This window comes from Nicotiana attenuata, chromosome 2 (genome assembly GCF_001879085.1).
Source record: "Nicotiana attenuata strain UT chromosome 2, NIATTr2, whole genome shotgun sequence".
Taxonomy (NCBI): domain Eukaryota; kingdom Viridiplantae; phylum Streptophyta; class Magnoliopsida; order Solanales; family Solanaceae; genus Nicotiana; species Nicotiana attenuata.
Window position 1 is genome coordinate 35,943,543 of NC_031990.1, and position 12,919 is coordinate 35,956,461.

The window sequence follows — 12,919 nt, forward strand, 5'->3', positions numbered from 1 at the left end:
ACGTGCTCGATTTCAACCTTGTAAACACACCGAATGTCTATTTATACGAATGCCTCAAGTTTGGCTGCATGCCAATTTTCTCTTTATAAATATATTAACTAATTGAACAAAAAGCGAATAAAAGAAAAAGAACCAAAAGGGAGAACAAAAAAATAGAAGAACCTAACTCGTCTTTTAAACTAAGTTTTGCGTGAAAAAAGGAATCTTTAAAATTAGAGACTCGTTATTATTTGAAACAGTGAATTTCATCTAGTCGATCACCTACCTATTTTTGTTGAAGTTGGATTGGAATTTCTTTTAGCAATAAGCTTTACTCCTGATTCAGCTAACAGTTACAATTATTAAACCATCTGGGCGGGTAAATAGTATTGATTGCATAGGTAGGAAAAGTAAATAGTTTAGGTATGAGTATTTAAGGGTAAATAGTTTGAATTTAATAGGTATAAAGTGAGATTTTCTCAATATTAAAGACGTGTAATTTTTAATTAATGTCACCTCATCTTCATTAACTCTAATTCATATCCAATCATCAATTCATTCTACAGAAATAATTAATAAACAAGTATATCATTTTTAATAAGCAAACTCCTCAGTCTTTAATTATAGGAGTAATTTTGAGGGAAAAATGTTTGGACAAAGATTTCGAATTCTCCAGAGATGGTTTTCTATTGGGACTCAATAATGGAGTAATAACTTTCACGACAAATAGATAAATAAAGAAATAAATCATTTTTCACTTTCAAGCATTTATATAACATTTGTGAATTTGTTGACGTAGGCAAAGGTCAACGATGACATAGTTGATATTTTGTCTTATGTGATGCAGTCTGGTTAAAATTAAGAAAAAGTCTCACCAATATCAATATACCATTCCTTATAGTTTTGCAGCGGATAAATTAATTTTTTCTAAATTTAAAAAAAAAAAAAAAACTATCGATGTGAAACAGAGCAAGAGGGAACTGTGAAAACAAAGGGAGGGAAAAATGAGGGAAAATGATTTTTGAGAAAAAATAAAGTGGAGATAACTATTGTAATAACTCTAATGACGTGTCACTGACTCACTAGTTTTCACAATTTCTTACACAAAGATAAAGATAAAAAACAGAAGTAGTGGCATATTAATTGCTCAAAGGCTAGTGACTAATTCTTTCAGATAGAAATTTGAAATTGAAAACAAAGTAACGAGCTCCAATCCCTTTTGTTTAAACTGATGTCTGAAACGGAAGTCTTTTTTTTTTTTTAAATTTAAATCAAATTTAACTTCGATGCCTTTTTTATTCAATTGATGTCTGAATACTGAAGTCTAACATTTGACTTTTGTACGTCAAAAATTAAGTCAATAAATTTAAAAAGCAAAAATGTTAAGTAAGTATAATTTCAATATTATCATTCAAAATTGATAACAATATTTAATCTATTGACAAGAAAGCAAAAACATGTTAGTCAAATTACTAGGTGGTTCTGCAAAATTATCCCTATAAAGCTATACTGTAGAGCAAATTTAATATAAAATAAAATTTTAAAAACTTAATAATACGAAATGTTGGCCCAAGTAACGGTTAGTTTTGAAAACTGACAAAAGAACTCAGACATGGACCAGGTCCATCCTTGTGCAGCACAGATACGGATAGACTTAAGCATGTGAGATGCACGTGAAAGAGATAAACTTAACTTGAAAGAACTAATATTTCTTGATCCTGATCGAAAAGGTTGCATATTGGATAAGGAAAAGGACTCTTTACTCAAAGAGAACACGGTTTAAGAAAGGGAAGGAGTTTGAGGTTGAGATCAACTAGAACTCTTCAACCAAAGAAGAGTAGCATCAGAATTCTAGTCAATCTCTATTCACTAACTCTATAAATATCAGTGTTATTCTCTTTTACAGGTAACACAAATAAGCAGAAGTTAAACGTGAATTGAGAGCAAAATAGCAAGGCAATTTTTCAAGCAGTTCGTGTGTGATTCAAGCGTGCAAACCTGAAGCTACTTGAACCAGATAGAAGAACCAGTTCCAAGTGTCTGTCTTTTATTCTAGTTCAATTGTAGTAGGTAGTTTCATATTGTACCTTTTAGCTTTATGGAAGCAATTATATTAGGTACTCAGAGTTTTCAAGTTAGAGTTAACTTGAAGTTCTCGCAACAGTTGAGGCCGTGTGCTACACCGGGATTAGAGTTAGTCCTAGGTTTACAAAAGAGTTTTTGTAAATGATGTTTTTGGCTCAGTGATTTTAGTGGAGAGTTTAGGAAAATCCTATTGGAAAGTAGGTCGTTTTTTTTCCACCTTTTGAGCTAGGTGTTTTCCACGTAAAATACTTGTGTTGTTTACTTTCCGCATTTACTATTTCTGCGATAGTAGGTTAAGGAACACTTAGAAGAACCAGGTCCTTCCATAAACAGCTTAAGCAAAAAATTGGTCACCACACAAATCAACCCCTCTTGTGTGGTATTGAAGTATAAAATATCACGAAAGATATCATGGTGAATGAGAACATAACATAAACATTTCATTTTTATAATAAATATTTTGGTTGATATAATACAAATATATTGTTAGCAAATTTTTTAATGTTGTACTAATAGCATAGTTTTTTTGATGACGCTTAATGTGTCAAGTAATTTCTTATTAACATTGTCAAACACGTTGATGTTGGCCATTTTTTTTTAATGTTATTTTACTTATGTTTTAACCGCTTTTTGGTGCTATTTGGTCTTTAAAATGCTTAACATATTTTAATTATTGGTTTTACACCTAATTAAGTTGTGTGTGATGATTTAGGATGTTTGTAATGAAAAAATATGAAGAAAAGATGCTCCAGCTATAGGAGAAGAGGGTGGATGTGTCGCATCCAACCTTAGGAAAAAGGCTATCTGGAGCACTCTTAGCAGTGAAGTCTTGAGAAGGCATCCACCTAGCACCGCACCTGGGTGCAACAAGGTTGAGGGAACAAAGACACGAAGCATCCACCCTAGCATTCAATGCTGAGAAGTTCAAACTGAGGCGGACGCAAAGCATCCACCCCAGCATCAATCCTGAAGTTGATTCGGAATAGAAAAAGAAAAACTTTGGCCTACGACTTTTGTACGCAATATATAAGCCAAAACGCCTCTTTTAGAGGATCGAACACACTTTTTGAAAGGGATTTGACCTAGGGAGAGCAAGGAGCCGTCGTGGAGGCCGGATTTTATGTTCTTCCACTACACTTAGTAATTTTTATGTTTGTTTGTATGATTGTTGTTTTGCTACCATGTCTATGTGGAGCTAAACTTCACGTTTACCTAATTGCCATGCTTGGTTGATGTACAGGAATTATAAATGCGTTCTTGCTAGTTCTAATTTCATAGACATATAGGCGTTAGGTTTAGCTTGAATATGCGAGTAAAAACTCGACAGATTCTTATGAGCAATATTAACCCTATCAACCAATAAGCTAGATGAATTAGTTAGTCAATTCAATTGAAGAATATAATAGGAATGTTAGATAGCCCATAACCCTGGATCATTTTCATTACATCGATAGCATAAAAATCTGCTCTTTCTTTGTTCAAAGTTCATTATTTATTTTCTTTTTAGTTTTATTACTTTAGCATCACTACTTTTGAATTTAATCATCATTTAGATAATTAGGATAGTCTGATCTAGTTAATAGCCAATCACAAGTCCTCGTGGGATCGACACTCTATCTTATTACTTTATTACTTGACGACCGCGTATACTTGCTTGTGCGCTTGGCCGCAACACACGTCTAAGAATTTATACTGTATTTAAATATTTACCTGCATTTGTTATTTACTTGGAAAGAATTATTAAGAGAAGATTTGAAATTGCTCCCTTTTGTCTCAATTTTGTTATCCACTTTAAAAATTTGGTTTGAAAATTTATTAAGAGAGGCTTTGATATTAGAGTTGTTTAATTAATGTTTTTGAACAAGTGAGATCATGTTTCTATTTTACGTTGTAGAAGGGATAAAATTATAATGAAACAAGTGATCACAGTGAGGCTCTTGATTGGCATTTAGGAATGACGTTTCACATTATTTGGTGGTCCTTAAAAGGGATCTTTCTCTTCTTTCCTCGATAATGTCCTTTAAAAGGCTTGCTTAAAGGGGCAAAAAGAACAAAAAAAAAGAATTAGTAAAGAATAAAAGAATAAGTAACCAAAGAGGAGGAAAATCCAAAGATAATAATAATAATAATAATAAAAATAATAATAATAATAATAATAATATTAAGAAGAAGAGGAGGAGGAGATCACAACAATGATGATAATAACTAAGTACTCATACTTGTTTAAGATTGTGTCAAGTAATAGTTGTTATATAGAGATAATAATAATAATAATAATAATAATCAACATATTTTCTTTCTAGTCATTAATTGGATGGTCTAATGTGGACGCATGATATTGCATGGTCTTCTTAGTCAAAATGGACATAGGTCTGGTCGTTGCAATGGTTGTTTAATTGCACATATATATGATATTGCACAAGAATTTTAGTAACATTTCAAAGTGGAAATTCAGCAATTTTTTCTTCTTTTCTTTTTTTTTTTTTTACCGAAGTTCAACAATTTGAATTATGAATTTTCTTAAACCGGGAACACATTAAGCGGAAACTTAGTTACGACTTTACCATTCATTATACGTAGTGCAAGATTCGTTTCTTAACCAAGGATCTTCCTGTATTCTTTTTTATTATTTTTCTATTTACGGGCCGAGCACTATCCCAAACACCTATCAATGAGCACTAGAAATGTTTATACACACGCGCTCTCTCTCTATATAAATATAAATAAATAAATAAGAAAAGAAAATGATGAAAACAAGCAAAAGAGTTTGTAATATCCTTGAGCACGCGAGGTCCACTTCTGCTTCTTGCATGAGTTCTAATTAATTAATTTTAATTACTATTGGAATAAAAGAGTAGTGACAAGTGAGCAAATGTCAACAGTGAAGTGAAAAATAAGGTCAACAATAAAAACAAAATTATAATAAACAAACTCGAGTCTTTTACATAGAGATCAATGAGCCACAAACTGATACTAATTAATAGCTAACTTTCTCATTAATTATACATTTGTTTGTGTCTATTTTAAAACTGAATACTGTGTGCTGCTTCGGAAGTAGCTCTTAATTGCATTTCTTGGCATTATGTATTGATAAACTCTGATCTTTGTCATGGCGATTTAACAGTGAAAACTACTGTATACAACTTGTAATTTTATTCTAAATCAAAAAATATTTCCACTGTCAATGATAATAATAATTTTCAAATTGGTAGAGATGAATGTCACTAATATCATTTTAAGTTTTTAACACTTGAGTGTTTATACACATCGCTTTTTCACCATTAAGGTTTCTGCTTCGCGAATTTTATTTGCAAAATATTATTTGTCTTAAATAAGTAAAAAGTGCCATTTCTACGAATTTATAACTAAAAGGAAGAATATAGAACAAATTTTGGAATAAATTTCTTAATTATTTCATAACTCACTAATATTAGTACTGGCATGGTAAGTGGACAAGGGAGGTAATCAATAGATAATTATTTTATCTTGATTTTTTTCTCTCCAGAAGTTAAGGTCTCATATGTCTTTAGGCATGCGTTACAACAAAATCAACAAGGGTGTGTTTTCATAAAAAGAGAATTTATAAAGAATATTTTATCTTGAAAAATCATTTTCTAGATTTTTTTTCAATATTTAATAGAGCATAAAGGTAGTGACAAAAGGTAATAATACAATGTGGACGATATGATCTGTAGATAATACTTTAGATAATATTTTTGAGTAGTAATTAATAATAAGTTCGCATTAACGTCTATGTGTTGGTTGAACAAGCGACATAAAGTAAAAATTAAAATAGTCATAAACGCAAATGGCTGGCGCGTAAGTTAAACACCGAGATACACTTTAAACGCATTTAAGTAACCAAATACTAGAAAATATTACCCGCCGCCATACTAAAGAAACCCTAAAAGCAAAACAAAAACAAAAACAAAAAACAAAAAAGTATACCCTTGTCTTGACTCAAGAAAGAAAATAAAAGGAAAAGCAAATAAGTCAATAAAAATTATTTGTTTGGTCAACACTCAACATGCACACTAACCAGTAGAGGATTCTATATAAGCAGAGGCTTAAGTGCAAAAATCACACCTCAAACAAGCTTAAGCTAATCAACCTTCCAAGAAGTTAGTGTTTCACTTGTTAATTCAGCCATTTTCCCTTGAATCTCCTCTTCATTATGTCTCAACAAGAAATTAATAATCAACCTAATGAAGGATTAGTTAATCCAATGGCTCCTTATAATGGGATGATTAATGAAGTTCGTGTGATGCTTGTTGATCATGACCAGGAGACTATTTATGAGATGGTTGATTTGCTTGAGTCTCACAAATATAAAGGTAAAAATGGCCATCTTTAGATATATAGAACTAACCTTTTTTTTTCCTCTTTAATATAATTTCTGTGTGATTTCCTTTTTACAAGAGATTTAATTGATGCTTGTTATCTCATTTGTGAATTCTTTAACATCTCTTTTAGATTTTGTTTATCCTGTAAATCTTGGATTTCTTTTCCTTGTCATAACACTTTTTCTATGCTTGTTTCTATTGCTTTTTGTAGCTAATAAATGAGTTTTTAGTGGTTACACATAAATAAATTAGATTCTCTACTTTTGGTCCTTGCTATGTGCTTGTCACACAAAATCACGATAAAAGAGCTCTGTTTTCAAATAGATTTGTTCAAAAATAATGAAAATCACATTAGTGAGAATATAGGTTGATGTGTCTTTGATTGGCTTTCTCCACAAATGTTTATATGGTTTTCCAAAGGGGAGGGATGATGATAGTTTTTAGTTGATTATTTTATTAATTTAATCAACTTAAAATCCGTCCTTTTTTATTTCTAAATAATTCCATATGTTTTTTCACACCTAGTCCTTTTGAAGAAAAAGGGAAAATTTAAACCATAGAGTTCTTTGTCTTGGTCTAGAGTTACAAAGAGAGTTGGAGGAGGAAACCCCTTAAAAATGCTTTTTGAAGATAGATCTTTGATTTTTACAGATCTAGTTATGATCTAGAGAGAAAAATATTCCCTTTGGGGGTGGGTGGGTGGGTGGGGGGCACAAGATTAGGGCAGAGCGGCGGAAGATTAAAGAAAAAGAGAAGGACCAGATAAGAATCGACATGTCTATCATTATTATTGATCTTAAGTAAAAAAATTATCTTTTTATTGAATGTAGACAACCAAATAAAAACTCAATTTTTTAAATTAAAAATTTCCTCCCTTTCATTTGGAATCATATCCATGATGCCATTTTTTTTCCTTTTCATTTATGCAAGGTTTAATCTTTGCTTAAGACTCATATATGTCACGGATATTTTCCCATGTAATTTCAAAAAAAAAAAAAAAACAATAAAACATCTTGCATCTTTAAAGAAGTTTTTTTGTTGTAATATTTTTCATTAACATATGTTAGTTCACCCTTTTGACAGAGCACGTTGAATTAAAAATTATTTCAAATAAATTTTTTCTCAATTTGAAAGAAACAAAATTGGATCTATTTTAATAACTAATTGCCAAATATTATTTTGCATTTTGGCTTAACCCTGATGGTCATTTAATTACTTCCTTTACTTTAATTAGGACAATAAGCACTTTTCAGAATATTTGGAAAAAAAGAAGTAAGTGCTACAATTATCTTACCCAAAAAACTAGCATAAAATGTGGATTCTCTTTAGATTTAGAGAAAAGAAAAATATAGTCTTTACTTGTCTTCAAAATGGTATTAATCGTTTTGACTAGGATTAGTGGTTATAACATTTTATTGTATGGAAATAAAAGGATGCGTTTATCTAAAATGGTACAGAAAAGAAAGAATAAGATGTTTAATTAATTAGCATGGCATGATAAAAAGCATAGCAAAATGTGATATAAAAAGAAGGGTTTGTTATCCTTTTTCTGCCTTTAGGAACTTTCGACACTCAAAGTCAATACCTAAATATTGGGTTAGGGTTATATTTAGATACTTAAGGTTGAAAAAAATACCACTGTAATATAATCCATAAAATGCTAATATTATATTAGGTAAAACCTCTTTCTGGAAGGTGGAGATTTAGGTAATACCTATTTTTGGCAAGTTACATATTTTGTCGATTTATAATTCATCGAAATTCATTGAAGATTCAACACATTACATACATTCTGTCGTCTTTTCATCTAATAACCGTTTGTACTTTTGTTGTCGTAATTAAGATTCTTGTATTCTATTAGACGATGATATAATTTATTACACTTGTAATAACACGCGGGTTTCATAAAACTTTCAATTAATAGTTTAATATTCAATTGGATTAGAGAATAATAAATTGTTAATAAATCTGTCCCTCTTTGAAAAATCTTCTAAACATATTAGAATCTTCATGAAATAAAACTATATCAAACTTTTGTGCCTATTTTATCTTGCTTCTGATAATATCTTTATTTAGTGTTTGTTTAATTTCATCTAGTCATTTGAATAAATAGGAATAAATTCTTAGCTTTAACAATCCTTCACTATTCTAGTTACAAATTTATCCTAAATAGTTTGTCGATTTTTTTTTTTTTTTTTGACCTAGTACCTGTCAAATTAATTGCACACATTGCTTACAATATAAGTTGATCAATGTGTACAATTTGGAGTTCATTCGATAAATAAAATATAGCATTATAGCATGAATAATTGAAATTATACGAGAAATAAACAGACCCTCATGCTAATATATAATTGAAGAATAACCTAAATAGCAGTTCACCCAACTATTTAAACTAAAACTAGTCGGAGGATATTTAAAATATGTATAATACGTGTATAACCATGTATAATCAGTGTATAATTTATGTATACCAGTTAGAAAACTAATGTAAACAGTGAATCCGGCTGTCTATTTAGGTAAAGATGAAAATTTTGTGTATGCTTTCGTTCCTTGTTCTTCACTGACTTTCAAATGCATTGATACAGTTACGACGGTTGGTGCTGCCGAAATGGCTATGAATATGTTGTCCAAAGGCAAAGAAAGATACGATGTTATGATAATCAATGCATATTCACCTGATTTGCTTTCCACTAGGCTTTTGGGTCAAGCAGTGGCGTTGGACATCATTTCGATCCGTGAGTATTTCAATATGTAACTCTATTTTTATAGTGAATAAATTTCAGTTACTTTAACGTAACAAAATTATAATGCAGTTGTCTGTGATGATAACAATCCTCTCTTAGCAAAGAAGGCTTTGGACGATGGAGCTTACCTCTATTTGAAAAAACCACTTCAAGAGGAAATGGTGAAATACTTGTGGCAGTTTGTACTGAAGGAAGAGCTACAGCGGGAGAAAGTGAAGAAAGTTTTAGAAAATGGAGAGAATATGATCATCAACATTGGTGATGATGATGAAACTGGTGAGAATTTTGGTGATGAACAAGGAGAGAAGAGTATGGGTAATGATGAGGAACAGAATAACAATCATGAGGTTGAAAACAGTGAATCAAATGGAAAATACAAGCTGAGGAAAAAGAGAGGTAGGAAAAGCACAAAAGACGCTAATCAAGGAGATAGCCACAGTGGTGGTAAGTCTATTAAGCGAAAGGTCTGCACAGAGTGGACTTTAGAACTTCATGCTAAATTCTTGGAAGCTGTGGCTCAACTTGGTGAAGGAAGTAAGTTTACTTCACAATTAATTAAATTTCTCTTTTTATTTATTTGTACAGTCAAACATCTTTATAACAGCATCCCTGTACAGCCAAATTTTACTTGGAACCGATTTTTACGTTATGTTATAATATATGTCCTTTATAACAACACTTCACGTTCACTATAGCAACCAAAAAATATCAAAACAAATAAGGTTGTTATAGAGATGCTTGATTGTACCTTATATAATATTGGTATGAGATGAGCTTAAATAGAAATTAAAATGATATGCTCAGTCAAAATTAATTAATAGAAATTAGAATGATATGCTCAGTCAAAATTAATATTATAACCGACTTGATCTAGGAATATCTCAATTATATTAAGTTGTAATTCTTATGGAACCTACAGGATGTTATCCGAAAGAGATTCTTGAGCTGATGGATGTGCCTGGTCTTACCAGGATGCAAGTTGCTAGCCATCTTCAGGTACATCCCTCAAATAATTTTCTATGTGGAAATTTATGATTCATTTGATTTTACACTGAATTCAAAATGATAAATAAAACTACTTTGCTATATATTCAGAAATATTTCATGTGATTAGCTCTCGAAGACATTTGCTATACTACATATACTTTAACCATATTTTCAATGAGTTTTAAGTTACGTTTGTATTTGAAGCGTATAATTTTTTACACTATCAGATTACGTTGATTTACAACAACATGTAACTTTTTATATCAAAATTGATGCAACAACTTGAAAAATAGAGTAATAACTTGCTATATCTGTTTAAGTTGTACATATAATGTAAAAATTCTTTACACATTAATAATAACTATAACTTTACCTCTTTTGGATTAGATTTAACTTAGATATATTTATTATGGACAATTATCTATCTTTATATTTTAGGTGACCTATAGGTCACGGGTTCGAGCCGTGGAATCAGCCACTGATGCTTGCATGGGCAGACTGCCTACATCACACCCCTTGTGGTGCGGCTCTTCCCCGGGTGCTGCGTGAATGCAGGATGCTTCGTGCACCGGGTTACTCTTTTTATATTTTAAGTGACCGCATCGTGTAAATACGAACAATTACCTATCGTTAAGTTTTCAGGCTACTAACTAAAAAAAGGGCAGCGCGGTGCACTAAGCTCCATATATGCGAAGGGTCCAGGGAAGGGCCGGACCACAAAAGTATATTGTACGCAGTCTTACTCTGCATTTCTGCAAGAGGCTGTTTTCACGGCTCGAACCCATGACCTCTTGTTTTCAGGTTACTAACTAATGTTACTAATTGCTTTTTCTCCTTCAACACCTATCAGAAATGTCGCAACGACAATTGGAGAGCTCCAAAAGAGCGAAAATCTTCTCGTAACTCATCGGGCCAGGGCTCGTCCAGTGGTTCTCAACAACAAAGTGGCCACAGAAAGTTTGGTTCAATGCCTCGTATCCAACCAAATATCGTCACGAATCTGCAGCAGCAGCAACGTGACCAAGAATTTGACCAAAGAAGTCCTCCTGAGTTTCAGTTTCCACCACTGAATAACAGTAACATTATTGTTAGAGGAGAGAGTTCAACTCAACAGGAACAAGCTTATCACCCACAACTTCCTCATGTTGAACCCCAATACCTTAGCATTGGCAGCCCATTTAATAACCCAAATTTTACCCAAAATAATGCTGGTGGTTTTGTACAACAACAACAACATGGACCTTTTGTTGGAATGATGGGCCAAGGACAAGGCCCAATAATTGAGGGCACTAATTACAGGCCTGAGTTTCCGATTAATAATGGGCCGGATCAGCATGCTCAAAATGGCTATAACATGAATGTCAATGCGGCCCATTTCGTGTACTCAGGTGGCCCAATGATTTCAGATATGAATGGAAATGTGACAATGAATGGGCTGGGTTTTGCAGAAGCAGCAGCAAATGCTAATTTTCAGCAACAATATGGTCAGCCCAGCATGACTGAGCCCAGTAATTTTGTGGCCCCATCAAATGTGAGTGATTCTGAAGGAACTGATTCAAATGAGGGACAAAACTGTGATCAGTATTTCGATTTCAATGATGTGGATTATCTATTCCAGAATCTTGGACCTCCTACCTCCAACCTACCTAATGAACAAGGCACTGAGTTTAGTCCAGTTTACTCTGATGATCAGGTCAGTGATTCTATCTAATTTTGTTTTTGCTAATATCTAACTTTGCTTATGTCGAAACCCTACTATTGACTTATTCGAAATATGCTTTTGAGCAATAGTAAAGTTATTTCCGTATGACCTATGGATCACGGTTCGAACGGTAGAAATAACCACTAATACTTACATTAAAGTAGGTTGTCTATGTCACACTCCTGAAGTGGGGCTCTTCCCCGCATCCTGTTTGAACGCGGGATACCTTGTGCACCGGGTTGCCCTTTTATATGACAAAAGTCATTTTCGAAAAATATTTTCCAAGTATTTTATAAAAATTGATAACAATGTCAGCAAATAGGCTAGCTGATTATATTTTTTAGTAGTAAAGATGTATAATAATGTCTAAATGTTGGTTAAGACTGATATAAAATTAAAGTTGAGTTAATGGTGAAGAAAAATGAATTCCACCTAAAGGTGAGGAAAGTCATTTCAGAAAATGACACTGTATAGCCGTTTTTAAAATACTAGTCGAAGAAATGTATATTTTTTTTATATACATTATGTATGTTATATACAAAAATTTACAAAATTTATAATTTCTTTTGGCTACTGAATGTAAATATTTTCTGGCGTGGGCTAAAAATGATAATACCCGAGTCATTTTTCTCCTCTTTTTTCTCTTTTTTGGTAGAAAACGTTCTCCCTGTAAAAATTTCCTCACAATCAATATCAAACACTGAAAACTAAATTATTTACCAAAAATAATTTTCCATGCTACCAAACAAACTAATCTCTCGTTGATTTAACCTTAAACTAACATATGCAGGTGAAACCAAGTGTCCCATTTCCTGGAATAGCAAACTTTCCTGACGATTTGGCATGATCCGATGTTGTCATTGACAACATTTAGAAGGGCTGTTTTGCAGTGACAATTCTGTTTTCTGAAGTGGAAATTGCATTTTTTCATTTGCTGGATTTTGGAGATTATGTTGTTTGGTATTACATGGTTTGCAGGAACTATTGGTATTTTTTTTTTTTTTTTTTGTTTGGAACTAATGGCCGGTATTGGATTACAGGCTTTGGTTGTTTTCTTGATTTGGGATTATTGTTTT

At 32.1% G+C, this 12,919-nt stretch overlaps 1 protein-coding gene across 1 annotated transcript; it reads left to right on the forward strand.

The window, feature by feature from the left end:
- On the forward strand, positions 6,290-11,740 carry LOC109218381 (two-component response regulator ARR1-like). The gene is made up of 6 exons (XM_019382744.1): positions 6,290-6,398; positions 8,996-9,145; positions 9,224-9,688; positions 10,074-10,150; positions 10,992-11,649; positions 11,724-11,740. The coding sequence occupies exons 1-6, from the start codon at positions 6,290-6,292 to the stop codon at positions 11,738-11,740; spliced, it is 1,476 nt and encodes a 491-aa protein (XP_019238289.1).

Bases quoted from the DNA above. Each gene is read 5' to 3' on its own strand.
- LOC109218381 (XM_019382744.1), top strand. From the start codon at position 6,290: ATGGCTCCTTATAATGGGATGATTAATGAAGTTCGTGTGATGCTTGTT. The intron at 9,146-9,223 runs GTGAGTATTTCA...ATTATAATGCAG, and splicing joins GTTGGACATCATTTCGATCC to TTGTCTGTGATGATAACAAT. The intron at 9,689-10,073 runs GTAAGTTTACTT...TGGAACCTACAG, and splicing joins GGCTCAACTTGGTGAAGGAA to GATGTTATCCGAAAGAGATT.